The sequence below is a fragment of the Bactrocera oleae genome, chromosome 6 (genome assembly GCF_042242935.1).
Source record: "Bactrocera oleae isolate idBacOlea1 chromosome 6, idBacOlea1, whole genome shotgun sequence".
NCBI classification, from domain to species: Eukaryota; Metazoa; Arthropoda; class Insecta; order Diptera; family Tephritidae; genus Bactrocera; species Bactrocera oleae.
In genome coordinates this window covers 34,926,181-34,948,464 of record NC_091540.1, presented here as the reverse complement: position 1 = coordinate 34,948,464, position 22,284 = coordinate 34,926,181, and the positions used below count along the sequence as shown (strand labels likewise).

The 22,284-nt window shown below is 37.4% G+C and overlaps 1 protein-coding gene and 1 long non-coding RNA gene across 4 annotated transcripts; one reads left to right on the top strand and one right to left on the bottom strand.

The window, feature by feature from the left end:
• Positions 1-9,316: 9,316 nt before the first annotated feature.
• On the bottom strand, positions 9,317-11,943 carry LOC118682340 (uncharacterized). The gene is made up of 2 exons (XR_004978099.2): positions 11,486-11,943; positions 9,317-9,899 (listed from the first exon to the last, which is right to left on the bottom strand). It is a non-coding gene; the product is annotated as an uncharacterized lncRNA (long non-coding RNA).
• Positions 11,944-12,368: 425 nt separating this feature from the next.
• verm (LDLa and CE4_CDA_like_1 domain-containing protein vermiform) lies at positions 12,369-22,081 on the top strand. Of its 3 annotated transcripts, none has more exons than XM_014238554.3 (6): positions 12,369-12,523; positions 12,600-12,680; positions 18,277-18,397; positions 19,706-19,818; positions 20,482-20,631; positions 20,717-22,081. In XM_014238554.3, the coding sequence occupies exons 2-6, from the start codon at positions 12,629-12,631 to the stop codon at positions 21,865-21,867; spliced, it is 1,587 nt and encodes a 528-aa protein (XP_014094029.1). In that variant the 5' UTR covers positions 12,369-12,523; positions 12,600-12,628; the 3' UTR covers positions 21,868-22,081. The 3 variants fall into 3 exon arrangements, with proteins under 3 accessions (XP_014094029.1, XP_014094028.1, XP_036226667.1); XM_014238553.3 differs by lacking the exon at positions 19,706-19,818 and adding an exon at positions 18,576-18,706; XM_036370774.2 differs by lacking the exon at positions 19,706-19,818 and adding an exon at positions 18,576-18,706 and having other exon boundaries at positions 12,447-12,523; positions 12,580-12,680.
• Positions 22,082-22,284: the final 203 nt, after the last annotated feature.

Here is a 22,284-nt window from a genome sequence, read left to right as displayed (position 1 = left end):
GCTCACTTTCAGGTGAAAACCCATATCTTGGAATCTGCTTAACCGATTTCAACCAAACATAACATTCCTCTTATATTTCTATGTTATAGTGCGAAAATGGGCGAAATCGGATTACAACCACGTCTATTTCTCATATAACACCATTTTAAATTCCATCTCACTTTCCACTATACAAATCATGGGGTAAAACTTTGCATGAATAATGCGTTTACAGTATGCCACGTTGTGACCAAAAACTGTCGAAATCGAACCAAAACTGTTCAAGCCCCTAGTTACTGAATATGTGGACCCAGTGCCTATAGTTGACTTTTTACCCAAAATATCGGTCAATGTGTAAGATATATTATTGAAATTCATATAATAAAATAAAATAAAAAAATGGAACTCTCAATAATAGTATGCTTTTGTGTCAAAAATGGGTTGAATCGGATCAATACTTCCTTTCGGTTACACCCGAACTTAGAGCTTCCTTGCTTGTTTTTTTTAAAGCATGTTCACGAACAACACCTTTTCATAACTTAATTCTTTTAGATAATTACTTTTTTTATGAAAAGTAAACCTATAAGTTTTACTCTAGAAATAAAGCACATATAGGCATTTAAAAAATCTTAAAAATATCTTACCTCTATGACACCAAATAAATTCTTTTTGCAGACAAATTTGTGGAAATTTTCAAGCTTGAGCCTTTCACTAACCCAAATATCCAAATATTGAAATATGACTTAAACAGCTGACAGCTGTAGAGTTAAAATACTCCTAGAAAATCTTTCTCGAACTCCTTATCATTTCTTATAACGTTTAACTACTTTAAAGTCCAATAAAACACAGCAAAAACAACAAGTGTTTTGTAAAATTCAATTCGTTGCAAAAAAGTGGCAATAATAAACAACAGTCTTGTTGTCTGACTGGTTTGCTAAACATATAAAATTGCATATCTGTAATATTGGCAATTTCCCAGTAAAATCTAAGCTCATTTGCTTTGTTTGACTACTGCTGGGCTTTACGTTAAGAAGTATATTATACAGTATAGTAGTATTATACATATACTAGTATATTACATATACGCACCGTTGGCTCTTGTCATGTAGTGACAAAATGTACAGCTCGTGGTCATTCTATTATGGACCAAAAAGTTTCCGTATTTTTAAAGACTGGCGTTTTAACCTTAAAAAAGGCTCTATATTTGCTTTGTCTAAAGTGCACGTAGTAATAAACAGAACTTACTTCCCTATAGGGGCGGTGCGGGGTTATTTCCAACTAAGAAAAATGTTAACTTCGGCCACCGAAGCTATAATACCTTTCAAAATTTTCAAAGAACTTAATTTTGATTGGTCAGTTGCATGCCAAATCTGATAAAGATATCTCGTCAAATATTAGGTCAACTAAAAAGTTCGTTCGGTTTTTATCTAAGAGATGGCGTTATTGTGCCTAGTACTAGTGTTACGTGTCGCATCATGTCATACTATACGGCGCTGAAAACGTGTTTACTCACGCTAAAAGTTTGTCTTTGCCAGTTTTTCGATTGATTGACTCAGTACGTTGTGAGCGCTCGTCAAAGATGGACACCAGCAAAGAGAAAATTCGCTATATTTTACAATTTTTCTTCGATCAAGGCGAAAAAGCAGCAAAAGCGGATCGAAGATTTACCGAATTTCCGTCTGCGAATCGCTGCTGACTCGCAACAAAATCGACCCGTTTCTGAAGCGGATTGTGACTGACGATGAAAAATAGGTCACTTACGACAACATCGAACGCAAACGGTCGTGGTCAAAGCTCGACCAGGAAGTTTTTGCTGTGTGTTTGGTGGGATTGGCAAGGAATCATCTACTACGAGCTGCTACCCTATGGCCAAACGCCCAATTCGGCTCTCTACTGCCAACAACTGGATCGCTTGAAGGCAGCGCTCATCCAGAAGAAGGCCGAATTGTGTTCTATCAGGACAACGCCAGACCACACACGTCTTTGGTGATGGGCCAGAAGCTCCGGGAGCTCGGATGGGAGGTCCTAATGCACCCACCTTATAGTCCGGACCTGGCACCAAGTAATTAAAATATTTTCCTGTCCATGGCGAACGCGCTTAATGGTGAGAAGTTGGCCTCAAGAGAGGCCTGTGAAAATTGGCTCTCCGAGTTTTTTGACAATAGGGACGCAGTCTTCTACGAGAGGGGTATAATGAAGTTACAACAAGTTTACGAACAAAACGGCGCATATTTGACTTAAATCGGACAAATGTACACAAAGTTAACATCTTTTGAAAAATCAGTAAAAAACCGAACGAACTTTTTACTTGACCAATATATGTCAAAATATTCTAAATCTATTTGTTTGAAGGCTTTTTTCAGGTCTTACAAATATCTATGATCCATTAAGAGAGAAAGGAAAGTACCAATATCATTAACCATAATTTTAAACCGTCTACCACAGGGGTTTACCTGTAGATTTTCTCATCCTCGACAGTCGGATCTATACAACCGAAATGGATTTATATCTACATTAGTACATATTGTGGTACAATTGAATAATGTTTTCATGTTAACTACAACAGCAAAAAATGGAGGATCTTACTGCTGATACTGTTGTTCATTGAGGGAGAGGGAGTATTAAATAACTGTTTTAAATTCCACATCCATCCCCAAGTAGCAGGAGTATTTATTTCACCAAAGGTCTCAATCATTCGCTAGGTATAAAGGATAGCACTAGGCAGTAACTCAGCTAGATGGTAGGAAAATCGTTCCGTTAGGTGTTCATCTAAATTCCCATTATGAACTCATGTAGTTTTTGTATAAGTTCAACGCCTGCAGCTTTCTGATATTTATTTTGCATTACTTATCCTTCGTAATCAATATTTTCTGATAGTATCGATATTAATGAACGGATACTGTAGATATGCGCTTAGTGCCTCGCACATGGTTGCGTGTGTATAAGACACCTATAAATCATTTGTGGAATTCTCAACACCACAGAACTTGATTGAACTATTGACTAATGGTACGAGTGACCCACACACAAACATACAAGCTGTACATTGTATATTTTTTAGTTAGAAGCAAATGTGTGTTCTCATATACACTAGTGGCATGTAGAAATAACTAGAGGGCGAGGTGCTTGTGCAAAGTTGTCGCCACTTTTGCAAGCGTTCGATTCACATGCCTTAGCGATTGCGGGCGGCTGGCAGGTGTTGTTTCTTGCCCGTCGCCTGTTGCTGCTGAGTTGGAGTGCCGCGTAGTTGTTTTTGCTTACTGTTTCTTTATTTTGTTGTTGCTTTTTGCAGTTAAAGAGTAGTTCACCTTCTGCATAGCAATAAGCCTTTTTATTTGCATTTAATTACCGTTTATTGTTTTTGGTTTTCTTTTCCAAACCTTTTATTCTTTGCATGTAATTTTAAAAGCTGCTATTATTTTGTACACGCTCACACACATACAAATATATATTCTGTCATGTATTGGTCGCGCTTAGCAGCGAAGGGCGACGTTTGATCAGGAAATTTGAATAACTACTCAAATAAATAAAAACAATAATGCCAAAATACATATAGTAAGAAGAAATAATGATACATGCCAAACAATTTTTTCTTCTGAAAAACACTAAGAGGAAGTATATGCACTCAACTCGTATTTCAAATTGTTGGTCTTCAGAGCTTAATTAGTTATATAAACATTATGCAAGTATATTATATTATATACTATACAACAACAATTTCGTAAGTTCACTTAATGGTTTATAGGATACAATAAAAATCAAAATTTGTGAAGTAGTCTCTCTTTCTTGTAAAAGATTATACATTCATTGAGGACTTTTCATGTAAGATCTACATATTTATATAAAATTCGTATTATTATCGCCCTTGTTGTGAGTATATAAAGTTCGATAACCCTTTTTAGGGGGCTCAACTGTAACTGTATACAAATTCTATTAATAAACTATAACAGAAGAGATGTGACTTAAAAGAAATATTTTAAAGTATGCGAATCGGGTTAGGTTAGGTTTGGTTATAGGGCCGATCTAAGAAGGCTCACAGTTGGACAACTCAAAGGCCGGTCCGTTATGGTACCCAAAATCCTATGAGCTGGATCAATAGAGCCTTACATGTCAACAAAGCGCTTTGTGCCTATGACAAACTTGTTGAGACAGCCAATATCAATTTCGGCCAAATCTTTTGGTCCGCCGAAAATGTGATTGCTGACATATTTCTGTCTCAGCCTAGCAAAAGCCGAACAGTGGAGGAGAAAGTGCCGGGATGTTTCCACCTCACCCTCCTCCATACAGCTTTGACAACTAGTATCGGGAGTATTCTAAGCCGCACTGCATGAGTTCCCATTGGACAGTGTCCAGTGAGAACTCCTACCATAGCGGCAAGATGAACTTTGTTCAAGGCGAGAAGATCCCCCGACCTCCTGCGATCCACTCTCGGCCCGAAGGATCTCGCAGTCTCTCCTGCGCAGTTGGTCGTCGACCAGCATCTTCTGAGTGCATGCAAGGTCCATTTGATCCAGATCCAGAACGCAAGACGTTAGTGGAGATCCAACTCGATCCCATTCCGATGTGAGCAATGCAAGGGTGCCTCCCCTGGCTAGCTCATCGGCTTTGCAGTTGCCAGCGATTCCGCTGTGACCAGGTACCCAAACGAGCCTGATCTTGAAGTAGCCTGATGCTAATTCTAGTGAGGACAGACACTCCTTGACTAGCTTTGATTGCACGGTTCGCGCACTCAGGGCTAGTATTGCCTCTCTAAACGAGGCTGCATTTCGTAGCAATACTTTTACCGCCACCTTGATCGCAGCCACTACCGCCTGAAAAACGCTGTAGTGGTCCGCTAGCCTGAAGCTAAGATTGACGGAGAGCTCTTTACAGAAAACTCCCCCTCAAACATTCGCCCCTAATTTCGAGCCATCCGTCAAAAAGCTCACCGCGCCTCTTCTCCAGCGGCTTCTTCCGACCCACATCTCTCTCATCGTGATATGAGCAGAGAAAAAGCCGCCTCGAGTGACCGCAGTGGCGCAGTGATCCAAGTTTTCAGGAATGCAGCTTTGGACCCGCTCAATCTTTTTGCCCAGAGTAGTCTTTTTGAGCGCCCTCCACCATACGAACACACCATAGAACAATATTGGTTTGACTACGGTTTCATAGAGCCAAAAAACCACCTTTGGTGAGAGGCCCCACCTTTTCCCTATAGCTCCCCTTCAGCAATATAATATATATGCCTTCTTAACTCTCTCCTCAATGTTTGGCCTTCAAGAAAGCTTTCTATCAAGGATAAGCCCAAGTTATTTCAGCAAATAATAAACAGGTTGAAGACGTGAACCCCCGAAAGAGGGCAGAGGCACATTTGGGATCTTATACCTCCTAGTAAATAAAACCATTTCGATTTTACTTAGGCTGACGGCTAGGCCGCTTCTATTTGCCCAGTTGGATACGACGTTTAAGAAGCCTTCGGTGAGCTCATAGACTGTATTTAGAAATTTTCCTTTAATCATAAGAACCACATCATCAGCATAGGCTGTCACCCGACAGCTTGGGGTTCGATTCCACCTCAAACTTTTCGAGGGCTTTAACCACTGCCTCTGGCCGAACGTTATTGAAGGCCCCCTCGATGTCGAGAAAGGTACCCACAGCAAATTTCTTGTGCAAAAGTGCTATCTCCAGCCATGACACTACATCGTGCAAAGCAGTGTCAACCTTCCTGTCCTTAATATAGGCATGCCCGTAACAGTTTATCCCTCGTTATTCTGCTCCTAACGTACAGATCCAAAAGTCTCTCCAGCGTTTTCAACAGAAACGAGGATAAGCTGATGGGTCTTAAATCCTTTGCGCCGACATGAGAGCTTTTACCGGCCTTCGGAATAGACGTAACCTTAACCTATCTCCAGGCCTTCGGGGACTCGTAGGGCTTGAATGATTTCAGCGCCCAGGTAAAGTTACGCTCATCGAGATGGTCCAAGAAGGCTGTACAGCCTTCCTGAAGCTCCCCAAGTGGCACTTCTTCAGTAGAGCAATTCAGCGGAAAATGAACATCTAGGAGTAGCTTCAGCGACTCCTCGCTACTCGTTGTCCACCCGCTATCTGCATTTCTAAGATACCCCACTAGAGTAGAATTTTTTGCAAGAATGCGCCTAAACCTTGAGGACTCGTGACAACCCTATACACTGCCGCCGAAGGCTCTACACGAAGCTCTCTTGGCTATCTTCAACTTGGACTTGTAAATGGCCATTACGGCCATATACAACGCCCGTCGTCACTAGAGCCACTTTTACGGGCGTTATTGAAGAGTGTTCTACTCGAAGATCTGATATCCGTTAGCTCCGTAGTCCATCAAGGGGGTTTCCCTTTACTTTTCTGAGTTCTCAGAGGATAGGAGCTTTCAATAGTAGTTCTACTAACAGAGCTGAAAACCTCGCCGAGCTCATCAATCGCGTCTGAAGATAGGATCGAATCCCTGTCAGGCGCGGTTGAAAGAGCTGATCGAAGCTTCCTGCAATACAGGAGCCAATTGGTATACCTGAAATTTCTATAGGTTTTGTGCTTCGGACGTGAGGCGTCCAAGCTGAACCCAATATATTTATAATCAGAAAAGCAATGATCGTCTAGAATTCTCCATTCCGAGATCAAGGGAGCAAATTATCAAGAGGTTAGCGTGATGTCAAAGACTTTCGCGCTGCTAGCTGCACAAAAGTAGGGCAGTTTACCCTATTGCAAATAAAAAGGTCTACGCCACAAATAAAATCAAAAAGTGACTCACCTCTTGCGTTTGTGTCCGAGCTCCCCCAGACGGTATGCCTTGAATAGGCATCCGAGCCTATTAGAACAGCGGAACTAGGCATCCAGCCTAGCAGTGACGACGTCCTCGTTGCTGAAATTAGGTAAAAGCAAGACATTCAGTTCGTTTCTGACCATCAGACAGGCTCTGGTTCAACCTGTGCTGCTTGCCGCCAGAAGCGTGTATGACCGTTCGAGGTTCCACCCGGCACTTTCACATCTAGGGGGTGGTCCAGGATTTCCTCTGGCCACCTTCATAAAGACAGCGTAGGTAGCAGCCGCTACCCGGTTCCACTCGTCATGGGAGATGGCTCCATCTCCCCTGCTTTTTGCCGAGGAAGGATTCCCCCTCCGGCGATCTCTGCCGCTTTATCGAGGTATAAGGCTCCCTCTGCCCCACTTTCCCGTTGCCCACGTCTCTCAGCACCCTTTTGACCCACTCAAGTGTGCTAGCATGCTGATCAGATTTCTGATCCACCTACTTTCCACCGTAGCGCTCCAAAATCTTGGCAGCCAACCGACGATCAGACTTCAGGTTTTTAGCTGCAGTCACGCGCTTCCCCACAGGGCCCTTAGCGTTTGCCGAGGACCCCGTACCCTCTATGAACTTAGCAGAGGTTCCTTTGCTAGTACTGGCGATTCCGTCTCGGACTTTCGCCCTATCCAAGGTTTCAGTCGACAGACTCCTACCCACCCCCTTGCCCTACCGCCCCTAGCGCCGGTAAGCCAAGCACCTCCTGGATTTTTATCCTCACCCTTTACTGGAGACGATTTCGTCCCCCTCGGGGAAAGAGTCCCCGCAGGGAACTGTCCACTGTAGCAGAGGCCGGTTTCGACCTGCTTTCCGATTTGTGCTTAGTATTTTTATTTGTATTAATTGGGTCCCCACTCAGAGCCGCTATCCGCCTCCCGGAAAGGTAGTCGCTTAAATGGTCCCAAGGTTGTCTTAGTTACGAGGCCAAGCCGAAGGTTAACGCACGCCCTTATGAGGCAGTCCGTTCAGAGCCGACCAGCGCAAAGAAGGAGGCGTCTCAACAAACACTTACCATACTAACTTAATGATGACGGGAGGGGAACGTACACCGAGGTCTGCCATGGTTTACTACGACCACCAGCCCAGGGTTCAACCAAATCCATCTAATAGTCAAGGCTATGTCCATGTCGAGCAAAGGTCAAATAAAAATACCGTAAAGGCCGCAGGTCATTTGGCGTTATCCAGGATGCCCCGCGTGGTGGCGAACCTGCTCTACATCCCAAGCAAAATGGGGAAAATAATTCAAATATTACGGTACAAGTCTGCTTCAACCAATATACCTCAGTTATTTGGTCGAGGGTCAGCTATTGGTATCGCCTATAAGACTTTTATTACTAAGGTAACGCCTCACTTATCAGTTAGGGACTATATTACAATATTTGCATCTCAAATTTAGGAGAGGTGAAATCTTAAGGCTTCATGATACGATTCGGCTACCTATGATAAATAAAACATATTTTTCAATCACTTAAAAGTGAAGCCAATTTTTCAAATGCGGCAACTATTGAACCCGAATATAATTTAATCCGAACGTAGTATACTCGTTAATACATTCACTCCATGTATTTTCTCTATGTGATGTTATGGCAATAAAACATATCTTACGATTTTATCACCAGTAAATCATCCAGTAAAACTAAGACCACAACTAGTGAACATGTTTTATAAAATTATTTAGTATTCAAGAAGACTTTCAAGAGTGAAAAATAACAACTCACAGCAGTTACAGACTGATCGCGATGGTGATACCATTAAAATGTTGCTTTTGATGCGTTGCAGGTACGTTCGCAACAAAAGCAGTTTCTTCTTTAATTTACGGTCAAAGCTAAACCTATGTACATGTGTACATAGCACATACATATGTGTATTAAAATGTATGTAAAGAATGAGTGAAGGAACAATAATGTAAAAGAAATTGTTAAATAATGTCTCCACTCTCATCAGTCATGCGAAACAACAATCAACGCCACAACACTTTGATCTTGCAGCGCAGCTTGAAAGCGTACGCGCGCATGCTCAATTTGATTACAGGGTAATGAGCCCAGCCCGGTCCAGCCCAACACAATCTAGCAATGGATAAGCAGTTATACTATTATTTAAGAAAAATTATTATTTTATTTTTACTTTATGCGCATGCTTATGGGTGGATATTTAAAAATATGGGTAGTAAGTAGTATAATCATAATTTCACGGTCATTATTGATTGTTTACAGCAAAAGTAGCTATCAGACCACAGAGCAGTCATGCATACATATATTTGTTTGTACGAGTATGCATGACTACTTCTGGAAAACTGTGTTAAGGAAGTGTTTGCCAATAATTTACATTCAGGTCAGCTCAGTCTGCAACTAAAGCAATATGATTCACTCAATAAAAAAGTTATGTAAACTGTTAAGATGTAATGAAAATAATAGCTCCATTTGAATAACGGTGTACTGCTAAACATGGTAAAAAACCACATAATAAGTTATAAAAGCCCAAAGATCCTAATTGAGAGCTTTTTCATTTTGTTTGATTACTGTGAATGACTTATATGACTGGAAATATATCGAATTTCTTTATTATTTATATACATATATATACATCATAATATTACTACTAATGAATTCTAGTAAAATAATCAAAGAAACATTACAATACTGAGGTGAAGTGGTATCACGATCCGGAGCCAGCAAACGACACCGACAGAGTTTTCAAGTTCAATAAGATTGATGAGCGCGGTCTCTTGACATCTCGCCCATCTTCAACCTGCGGTATATATGCCAATACTGTAAATCAATTTTTGAAGTCGCCATTAAAGAAGAAGTGTCACTGACTTTGATTTTATTACGAAAAATCACTTCCAAAAACAGAATCAAATCACATCATCGATATTGCCCTTTTCCAATTTTTCTACTTCTGTACTACACGAGAACCGCCCTCTTATGTTGTTTGCCCATTCAAATATTTTTTTTTTAGTATTGTGAAAAAATGGTCGATGGTCAACCCGGCTGACCCTAAAATCTTGTAGCGTTGTCAACCTTTTAGTACGGATAACTGATTAGCCGAATAATCTACTGAATTTATCATGTTAAGGATCATCAAAATCATTTCAGTTGTGCAAGAATAATATCTGTAATAAGAGCATGGGGTTATTAATGATCACTTGTATTAAAAGGAAAACATCATATTTTTTCATTGTGTTAAAAATGTCAAATTTCGTACCGGAAAGCGATGATTTGCGGAAAGCATTAATATTTTTGTTTGTATTTGAAGAAAAGTGCTGCAGAGTTGCATCGAATGCTTGTCGAGGTATATGGTGATGCTCTAGCAGAAGCAACATGCAAAAGATGGTTTCAACGGTTCAGAGATAATGATATTGATGTGAGAAATGAACAACGTGGAAGACTACCAAAAAAGTTTGAAAACGCCAAACTGCAAGCAATATTGGAGTCAGGTGATACTTTGGGTTAAAATCAAATGGCAGCCATGTTAAATGTTGCACAACAAACAATTTCAGACCGTTTGAAAGCGATGCAGGATCCAAAGAATCGAAGGTTTAAAATAGTGGTTGAATTGAATGAAAGACAAATGGAAAGCCGAAAAAACACATGTGAAATTTTGGCAATGCATGAACGAAAATCAGTTTTGCATCGAATTGTCACTGGCGATAAAAACAGATTTATTTTAAGAATCCTAAACGAAGAAAATCATGGGTTAATCCAGGACAACCATCAACATCGCCTGCAAAAACATATTGATTTGGTAAGAAGGCAATTATCTGTGTTTGGTGGGATCAGAAGGGTGTGATATATCATGAGCTTCTTAAACCTGATGAAAATGTTAATACTAATTGCCACAGACAACAAATGATTAATTTGAGCCATGCATTGATCGAAAAACGACCAGAATGGGCCAGAAGACACGGCAAAGTAGTTTTGTTACACGACAAGCACCCGCACACAGAGCAAAATCGCTTCAGGATACAATCAAAGTACTTGGCTGGGAGCTGTTACCCCATATGCCGTATTCATCAGACGTGGCACTTTCCGATTATCATTTGCTTTCATCGATGGGACACGCATTGGCTGAGCACCACTTCGATTCTTACGCAGAAGTCGAAAATTGGGTGTCTGATTGGTTTGCTTCAAAAGACGAACATTTCTATTGACATGGTATCCACAAATCACCAGGTGGTGTGTAAAAAGCAATGATTAATACTTAGAATAAATTTTTATATTTCCTATTCAAAATTAATTATAAAAAAACGCTCATTCTAAACCGGTGTATAGTTTGGACAAAATTTCGTAATACTGATTCATTGCACCACTAAAAAAAAAAAACAAGTGCTGAATTAATCGAGTTTTTGAAGCATTGAAACTACAAAAAGTGCATACTTGGAAAAAGTAAAGGTGTCGAATACTCGATAAACATATCGAATGATTTGAAAGCAGACAAATAATAAGGAAAACGTAACAAAACAACTAACAGAACTTCACGCCTACAACGAGTTTAGCAACCGCAGAAAAGACCGTAGGGTAGCATTGCCAACAGTGTTGTTGTAAATGTATATATTATCTGTATATATGTAAGTGCAAAGAATACTTAGTAATTTTTAGAGACATAACGAATGATTTATATATATATATATATATGTATATCCCCTTTAGATGGCATTATGTAAATTTCGAGTCGACTTATGCACCCCTGACATTTCACCTGACAACTGCTGCTTTGGCATTTACTAATTGCACAGAGAGTATTTTTTTTCCACATTTCTTCACAATTCTTTTTATATTTTATTATAATTTACAAAACCACCAATTACTCAATGACTTGAAAGTGCCGCGTTAACTTATGTTCCACAACATTCCACAAAAGACTTCAACGCAAGCCACAAACGCATTGGACTTGATGTTTCCCCGCCAACAGCGTGGTAACTAAGTTTAAACCACTTACAAGAGCCAGAGAGAGCGCGCTCTTTATAGCGTTGATAGCAGCATTGATCGATGCAGAGTCACGGTAAATATGGGAAGGTTGGCTATTTTAAGCGCTGCGTAATATTTTGCAAAAATATCAATAAACTTGTTTACAATTTCGATAAGTAGAATTAAGTGTGGCATAATGGCAGAAACTGCGGCGGGTTTTGGGTTTTTTCGCGAAGAGCTTAGCAATCAACAGATATAATTGTGAGCATGTGTGAGTTTGTCTCCTCAATAAGGGGTATAGCAGGTGTGGTGAATACATATTGAGAGCGCCTGAACAGGATTTGGTAAATAATGTGTACTTAAATAGCAATATACAGATCAAAATGATTATACCAATTTCAAAGTATTATATAACTTATAGAATTTTACTATTTCGACTTAAACGTTATTAAGAGCTGTAGAAGTGTAGCAACATAATATTTAATGTGCAAACAAACAATATCTCTGAATATACTCTGCAATTTTTAAACAATCTTACTTATATCCGCCACCTTTTCGTCTCTCTAGCTCTTATAGTAACTCTCATTCACCCGTGTGTTCTCCCGAAGTTTAGTGTATGCTCTCGTTTACCCCTCTACAATGAAGTTTTCTGTTGTGCTTCCTCAGTCGCTTGCACACTGCAAGAAATCCACCACGCTGCCCCACCGTTTTGGCCATCTTAATAAATAGAACTTGTTGCCAGTGGCCAACACCTAGTGTAAGCGTGGCTGTGTATCGAGTGTAAACCTCGAGAGCTGTCCGTTGAAGATCTTAACCAAATTTAAACAAAGTAAATAACATTTTTTTCTTTGCCTGCAGTTTTTGAAATTGTATAAATAACGAAAGTATCTTTCCATTAATTTCAGTTTAGTTTTAGTGGAAGCACATACGCAAAATGGCGCGTGTGTTGCCAATTTTCTCTATATTTTTGCTGTACTGTGCGCTAGGTGAGTAAAAAATAATAATTAGAAAATATTTTTAAATGTTTCGCTGCTGAGTTTTATAAAAAAATTTAATATTTTTAAGAAAAGTGTAATTTTTAAGAGTGAAAAAGTGCTTTAGAAGACAAGGAAAAAGTTTGAGCAATTTTTTTTATTGTATTTTGATGCTATTAAAAGTAAAATAAAGCTTAAGTTCTTTGGAATCTTTATAAATATGTTGTGCATATTGAAATCGCTAATTTTTCATATTTGTTATCTTTGACTTCAACCGGAAGGGATGTCGTTGCCTGTTTGAGCATTATAATTTCCACTAAGTTACATAATATGTACAAGTACATGATTTAAAGACGTAGACAAACATACAGTTATTCGTTTCCAAAATAGTAACATACAAATTTTGGAATTTTAGCCAATTTTTTTTTCAGTTTTTGTTTTTTAAATTATGAAAAAATTATCTTTGTGCAAGTATTTAATATAATTTTTGTTTTTAATTTTATTTTTGACTTTATTATAACTAAAAAAAAAAAATTTTAAATAATATTTACAAATTTTTATACTCTCGCAACCTGTTGCTACAGAGTATAATAGTTTTGTTCACCTAACGGTTTTTTGTATCACCTAAAACTAATCGAGTTAGATATAGGGTTATGTATATATAAACGATCAGGATGAAGAGACGAGTTGAAATCCGGGTGACTGGCTGTCCATCCGTCCGTCTGTCCGTCCGTCCGTGCAAGCTGTAACTTGAGTAAAAATTGAGATATCTTTAGGAAACTTGGGAGACATCTTTCTTGGTACCGTGAGACGGTTGGTATTGCAGATGGGCGTAATCGGACCACTGCCACGCTCACAAAACGCCATTAATCAAAAACAAATAAATTGCCATAACTAAGCTCTGCAATAAGATACAAGACTGTTATTTGGTACACAAGATCACATTAGAGAGGGGCATCTGCAGTTAAATTTTTTTTTTTTAAGTGGGCGTGGTCCCGCCTCGCTAATTCTATAATAACCAAATTCAGTGTAAGCAAATTTTTTAGCACTTCTATTGACGGTATGAAAATAGTTGAAATCGGGTGGTAACTCCGCCCACTCCCCATATAACGGTACTGTTAAAAACTACTAAAAGCGTGATAAATCAAGCACTAAACACGCCAGAGACATTAAATCTTATCTCTGGGTTGGTATGAGATGAAACCGCGTTGAAAACTAGACAGTGGGCGTGGCACAGCTCACTTTTACGTGAAAACCCATATCTTGAGATCTGCCAACCAACAACATCTCTAACCAATTTCAACAAAATTCAGTACATAACGTTATTTTCATATTTCTATGTTATAGTGCGAAAATGGGCGAAATAGGACTACAACCACGCCTATTTCCCATATAACACCATTTTCAATTCCATCTGATTGTTTCACTTTCCACTATGCATATCAAGCAAAATGATTATATCGGGGTAAAACTTTGCGTGAATAATACGTTTAAAGTATGCCACCTTGTGACCAAAAATTGTCTAAATCGAACCAAAACTGTTCAAGCCCCTAAGTACTAAATATGTGTACCCCAGTGCCTATAATTGACCTTCTACCGAAAATATCAGCCAATCCACAAAGAAATCTCAAACAAGTATACCATTTGACTTTGCGAGAGTATAAAATGTTCGGTTACATCCGAACTTAGCTCTTCCTTACTTGTTCTAATTAGATTTATTCAAAGTTAAAATATTATTTTAAATATTGTAGAAAATATAAAAAAAAAAAAATGAACAACAACTTACGAATTGTATTTTATATAGATAAATTAAAACAAAAAAATGTATCCATTCCAATAGTAAACTATGTAGTTTACATTAGTATTAACCATTTTTTTAAGGGGTTTCAATAAATAGTTGGAGTAACATTTCCCAAAACAAATAGTACTCACAGCTATATATATCCTCGAGACTACTTTCGCGTTACTTGAACATATCATATCATTTTTCCCATCAGGCACCTTGCTACTCGTGTGATGAGTTTTCCCGGTGTGTTATCATCAAGTATCGAAGATTTGTAGACGCAAAAGACGGTAACCCTGATGATTAGCAAAAATTTTGCTTATAAAATCTATTACTACTTCTAACAGAAAGAGTTTCATTCAAATTAATGATCAGACCAACCCGGTCCTAATTAAGAAAAACTGACTTACAACGAGAGACGCAATCGAAGCTGACCATTACTTTTAATCGAAAATTTGGCGTACTTAATCAGCAACTCAAGAAGAAGAAAAAAACAAATAAAATCGTACTAATTATAGTCCACAAACTGGTTTCCTATAATGTCGCTGTGCATCATATTCTTGTTTAGAAAAAATCAAGGTTGACAACTAAAGGCTAAACGCAATCAAACCCCCCGTCTGCATCCACACACACACTTTTGCCAACTGACACTTGAATCCAAGCGCCTGCAATTGAAATGGCAAAAGTCGCATTGATTTAGCATTTGCCAATATCAATAAAAACAACAACAACAATATAGACGAGTTAACACACTTCAGCAAACACTTCGGCGAGCTAACTAGCTCACGAACAATCAATAAATCATTAAAGACATGCAATGTCTCGAGCGGTGTCTTCAAGATGCCAATGTTCCCAACAAGTTTGCTTGCATTTCTACCACCATTTTACTGCACTCACATGCACGCACACACAAGCACACAGAACTTCGTCCGCTAAGCATTCGAAGGTGCGGCCGCACATGAGAGGTCCCACTTTAAACCTTTTCTTTTGGACACTTGAGCGGCACAAATAAAAAACAAAAACAAAACATATCGTGTAACTACTGCACCTTAAATATACGGTTATTCGTGGGTGTTGCAAGCAATTCAATGCAACTGTGTTTAGTTGCAAGGGATTGAGTGTGTTGAAATGGACAGCAATGGGCTAACTTGTTAAACAGTTAAACTTCTTTATTTCCCAACACTTTTATTTGCTCACGCTGAAATGGTTTGTGTTTTTTAATAGTTTTGAGTGCTTTTTTCAATTTCTGTACGAAAAATGGAAGTAACTGATCTTAATATATGATTTTTAAAAGATTTTTTTAAAATCAATATTTTTCTGGGCATTAAAATAAGTGAAATACGATTACCTACTGTCAATTCGATTAATGATATATTTTGATTGCTTCATGGAATCATTTAGTTTATCAGAGCCACATCGTGTTGACTCTAATCAGTATGTAATTTATCGGTCATTCCATCCAAAATTTACATTCAAAAAGTTTTGTTTTTGTGTTCCTTGAGGCCAAACATTGGACACGTATTTTTTTTGTTTAAATAGTTCTAAATTGAAAAAAAAATGTTTGTTAATAAAAAAAGCTTTTGTTTATAAAAAAAAGTCGAATAAATTCAGTGTATAACTCATTGGAAACCTGAGAAAAAATCGTAAAGGGTCGGCTAGTTATTTTTACAATGAAATATTTTTCTTCGTAGACGAAAATGTTTAAGGGTGTTTTTTTCGAGCCTTGAAATTTTGAAAATTTATAATTCCAAAATTTTTCACACTGTGTCGTAATAAAAAAATATGTGTCGAATATTTTGATTCAAAGAACACAAAAACATGTTTTGCAACATTTGTATTAATTTATGGTCGAGCACATTTCATATTTTGGGTGATTTATACCACATTAAGTATTTTATGTTACAGTGTGAAGGCATACAAATTAAAATAATGAATATTTGAATTATGAATTATTTAAATTGATTTTAATCAAATCATTCATTCAAAGTAAATCGAATTGTTATAAAATATCTTTACCTTTTAAAACTTTGGTATAATATTATTATTCTATGATGGCTTTATAAAAATATCGATATAGGTAACCAGTAAAAAAGCTTTAAGTGGTGTGCATATAAATATATTTATACATATATGTATATATGAGTGTTTTAAAAAAAAATTAAAAGTAATATAAATTACTTGCATAAAAAATCCATTTGCTTTCAATTTCCAAGATGTTAAAGAAAAATAAAAAAAATGCATAAGAATAAAATACCTCAACCAGTTAACTTCTTGCACAAAATTTAGGTATATGTTAGCATTATAATTAGTGATTACAGGTATTTATAAAAATGTAAATGTTATGCAAAGTTGTTGAGCGCCCGGCGTATGCATTACAAATTAGATATAATTAAGGCCAGTAATAGCAGAATTGATGAAATACCAGTTAATTTCAACACCACAGGGAATTCATAAGCATATAAGCATTTATATATATGTATATGTATGTATTAAAAAAAAAAAAAAAAATTTTTATTTATTTGTGAATTTCTAATCAATCTGCATAAGTTACGCTAAAGGCAAGGGGCTTATGTCTCATTTTGATCACTGCCTCCATAATATGTTAACTTATTTCGCTTGCTCGGATATTTAATATTTATGTAAACATCAAAGCTGATTCCACCTATAAACTCTTATTATTAATATTTTTTTTGTTTGTTTGTTTTGTAAATGAAGCTGTTTGTGCTATTTTTTCGTTTCATTTGATAATCGCTTTTATGCAATCCGTTCGTAATCTGTGAAACGGGTTTGTTAATTTTCCTGTGTTTTCATAAGTTTTTACTTTTCATTATGACAGCAACAATGCTTAAGCGCTCCGGCCACAGCCACATAACTTTTACTTTTTATGACCATCAATAGATACGCGTTTTGCGGTGGCAGTAACAACCGCGCCGTAACCGGTTTCATGGCATTAATCTGTTTGATTTTTTCTTTACCAGCCTTTGTTTTTATCTCCGTATATAGCATGCACACTCAGCGTTACCAGTTTGCACTAGCTAAGAGCATTTCTTCTTACGATTTCATTTGAGGAATTAAAAAAGTATCAATATAATAATTTGTATGTATTATATTAAGCATAAATATTAAATAGCACAAAATTTTTTATGGAAAAGTAGTTTTCAGCAAATTTCAGTTTCACTCAATAAAAAATAGAATTATGAAAAACAAGGAAGGTAAATAATAAAAAATACTTTTAAAAAGGTGACTTGATATTGAAATATAGGTTATAAGCTCCTATCCTTTCCGATCCTTGAAGAACTTCCGTTACCGGCCGGTTGCTATAGCTAAAACAAATTTCTGTACTTATTTTATATTAATATCGAAATCCATTCATCGTTCATAAATTTCAGCTTTATTAACACCAAAATGTTTGACAAATGTGCAACGAATTTGTTAAATATTAATCGAATGAATTTTTAGAACATTTCCATACTTTCTCCAGTTATTAACACCACATTAATGCTATAGCAATTATTTTAAGAAAAAAATTGTAGTTTTTGACATCAATAAAAATGTCAAATTTTTTTCTTGAGCACAGAAAATTCATTCGACAGAAGAAATAAATAGATCACTAGAATTTCAAAAGACTTTTGGCAATTTAGAGTGAAAAATAGTTTATATAAGAATAATCAGCCATAACAGAAGCTAACCGAATTATGCCTACTGTTATACGAAGCGTAAACGTTTTATAAACTCAACTCGAAGTTAACTTAAAAAACAATTTTTTTTAAATTACAAATTAAATTTGAAGTATGCTAATAATTCTCCTTTTGTTACACCATTTAGCAACATGTCAAGATTCCAGAGACAAGCTCGAAGGCGTCGATGTTGAAGAGGTGTGTGCCGACAGACCCGCCGACGAGTACTTCCGTCTTGATACCGACGGCGATTGTCGTGAAGTTTACAGGTATGTTACAAACATTTAATGCATCGAAAATTATTTTAATAAAAAATAAAAGTCCTAATTAGCGGTCGAGAAATTTTCAAAAAATTTACGAAAAATTTTGACATTTGAAATATACAAGTAGTTTATGCTAAGTGTTTTAATACCGTATTAATGCCAACATTTTCTTTGCAAATTGAAGATGTGACAATGCCGGTGAAAACGGCAATACGCGCCTAGCCAACATAAAATGCGCCGGCGGCCTGGCGTTCGATATCACGCGACAAACGTGCGATTGGAAATCGAATGTCAAAAATTGTGATCAAATTGAGAGTAAGTCGACCGTTTATGGTCTGCCCTGAAAAGTTTAGTGACGTTGTTGTTGTTCTGTTTGTTTTTGTTGTTTCTGTTGGGTATTAAAGAAAAAAGAAAAAATAAAAAATAAATCGTTGCCCTCAATTTCCATATATACTACTAGCAAACACTGCACGAACGAAAATGAGAAATGTGCAAAACCATTTATTGCTAAATACCACAACATATTGGCATTCAAAATAAAAACAAATTTCTATTCACCTACTTATATACATATGTACATACATTGTAACTGTTAAATATGAACTTTTTCCATTTCAAAACATCATACTATGTGCTCGGACACCCTTTATAACAGCAGCTTTGCCATTAAAGCAAATAATGTCGAGTTATGAAAAATTTCATATTTTTATTTTGAAAAAAAATATAAATTTTTTACAATCCGATGTTGGTTAACTTAGTGGCAAGCGCTACTTCTCTTTGTTGCTAATTTCAAACTGGTGATTTTAGTCGCTCTCTGGCTCACTCCTAACTGTCAGTGCAGCTGTCACAACTGACAGCGTATGCTCGTATTATTTATAATTTCATGTTGGCTGTCTTGTTTACTATGTTTTTGTATTTAATTTTCGTTTGCGATCGTTTTTCGTTGTTTCTTCTTACATGTAACTAACCAAATCTTTGTTTTCTTTATTTTCCGTAAGTGTACGAGAACTTTTTGTATACATTCTTCCTCAACTTTAGCATAAATTCGAAAATATAACAACGCAAAATGAAATACCAAAAGTTCTGTCGAAAAACCAAAGTTCTGCGTACTTTTTGAAAACAAAATTTATTATCCACGTACCCTGTAATATTTTATTCACTTAGTTTTATACAAGGACTAAATAAAAATATTTATAAAAAAGCTTTAGTAAAAAAAGTATAATTCAAACATTATTTTTAACGGTAAAACTAAGTAATTGAACACACCAAGTCTTAACAATGGACACTATTTGCAATCTGTTTGTGTTCCCTTAGATGTACAAAATCGGGTTTGAAAGAAATTCAGTGCCCCTCCGGCTTGGCCTTCGATATTTTAAAACAAACCTGTGACTGGAAAGCAAAAGTAACTAACTGCGATGAAAAAGAGAGTAAGTGTCTTAAATTCCAATACACAAAGCAATATGCGCCATTTTTTCTTTTTTGCTAACTACAACAAATGTAAATAAAATAGACGTAATTTCTTGCCATCACTCTACACAAAGTTATGTGCGTAGCGTTAGTTTTGAAAGATTGCAGTTAAGCGGTTGAAAGGCGCATTATTGACAAGCATAAAGCGACGTTTACATTATGCCATTTTCACAGCGGTGTTATTGTTGTTGCATTTATTTTCTATTAATTAATATATATTTCAAAAACGGTAAATAAAAACTACAATATAACATTTACAGTCGATATAAAATGGCATAATGAAAACCGGATACTGAAAATCACGCCTACCGCCGCAGCTAATTCACATGTCCGAATTTAATTGGAAAATGCGAAAAAAGTTCTTTAGCTTAAAAATGGAGGTTTCTGTTAAAATTTTGGAACTTTGGTTTTGGTGTTGTTGCACATAAATGACTAACAATCAATTCGGATTACACATTTTTGTTCTTTATTAACCACACCACACAAACTTTACCATTTTCTATGCACACTTTTGTATGTAATTTTTCAATTATCTACTAACTGAAACTTAAATGAATTTTAGATCATTATTATATCAATTTCATCAATTAACACGTTCCTTTTGCTTATTTTTCACGAATTAGAGCCGCGTAAGGTTAAACCCATATTGAAGACTGATGAGCCCATCTGCCCAGAGGGTAAACTATCCTGCGGTGATGGTGAGTGTCTCGACAAGGAGCTGTTCTGTAACGGTAAACCTGATTGCAAGGATGAGTCCGACGAGAATGCCTGTTGTAAGTAGCGACACCTTGTATTTTCGACCACACATTACTTCAAAGGAGGCTTTAAACAAATATTGCTTTTATTTTCTCGGCACAGCCGTTGATGACGATCCAAATCGCGCACCCGAGTGCGATCCCACACAGTGCGCCCTGCCCGATTGTTTCTGCTCGGCTGATGGTACGCGCATACCCGGCGCCATAGAGCCCACACAGGTGCCACAGATGATTACTATCACCTTTAACGGTGCTGTCAATGTGGATAATATCGATTTGTACGAAGACATCTTCAATGGTCAACGTCAGAATCCCAATGGCTGCTCAATCAAGGGTACCTTCTTCGTTTCACACAAATATACCAATTATTCGGCTGTGCAAGATTTGCACCGTCGCGGTCACGAGATCTCAGTCTTTTCGCTGACACACAAAGATGATCCAAACTACTGGAGCAGCGGTTCGTACGATGATTGGCTCGCCGAAATGGCTGGTGCTCGTTTGATTATCGAACGTTTTGCGAATATTACTGATGGTTCGATTATTGGTATGCGTGCTCCTTACTTGCGTGTCGGTGGCAACAAACAGTTCGAAATGATGGCTGATCAATTCTTCGTGTATGATGCCTCAATCACCGCCTCGTTGGGACGTGTGCCCATCTGGCCTTACACACTCTACTTCCGCATGCCACACAAATGTAACGGTAATGCACATAACTGTCCATCACGTAGCCACCCAGTGTGGGAAATGGTCATGAATGAATTGGATCGTCGTGATGACCCAACCTTCGACGAGTCGCTGCCCGGTTGTCATATGGTGGACTCATGCTCAAACGTCGCCTCCGGCGATCAATTCGCACGTCTATTGCGTCACAATTTCAACCGTCACTACAATAGCAACCGTGCTCCATTAGGTCTACACTTCCATGCTTCGTGGCTTAAGTCTAAGAAGGAGTACCGTGATGAGCTTATCAAATTCATCGAAGAGATGCTGACACGTAATGACGTGTTCTTCGTTACCAATCTGCAAGTTATCCAATGGATGCAGAATCCAACTGAACTCAATTCACTACGTGATTTCCAGGAATGGAAAGAGAAGTGTGATGTTAAGGGTCAACCCTACTGTTCGTTGCCCAACGCGTGTCCACTGACGACGAGAGAGCTGCCTGGTGAGACTCTGCGTCTCTTCACCTGTATGGAGTGCCCCAACAACTATCCATGGATCTTGGATCCCACAGGGGATGGTTTCTCAGTTTAAGTTCGTTAGTAAATTAGAAAAGAATACACACACATTGCACACTTACACACACACAAAATGTAAAGAGCAGAAGGAAGAAAAAATTTAGTAACTTATACTTAAGACCTGAAGGAGTTTTATACAAATTCTACTTTATTACCTTTATTTGTAATTTAATAATTTGCAACTCGTAGTAGTTCCACCGAGAGTCTGATCTATTAAACAAAAAACTAAATTTAAAGCGTAATTATTTCTTCGAAATGTTAAACGAAACTTTGTTACCGTGGAAAATACTCATAACTGTAAAATAATAACCTTCTCTTTTTCTCTCTTCCTCTCCTTATACTAAAAATTAAACCTGTTCAGCAAAAGATTATTTATAGCCTTTGCAACGTTTAACTAAAAGCTCAATGCCACTTTCTCTTCAACTTCACACAA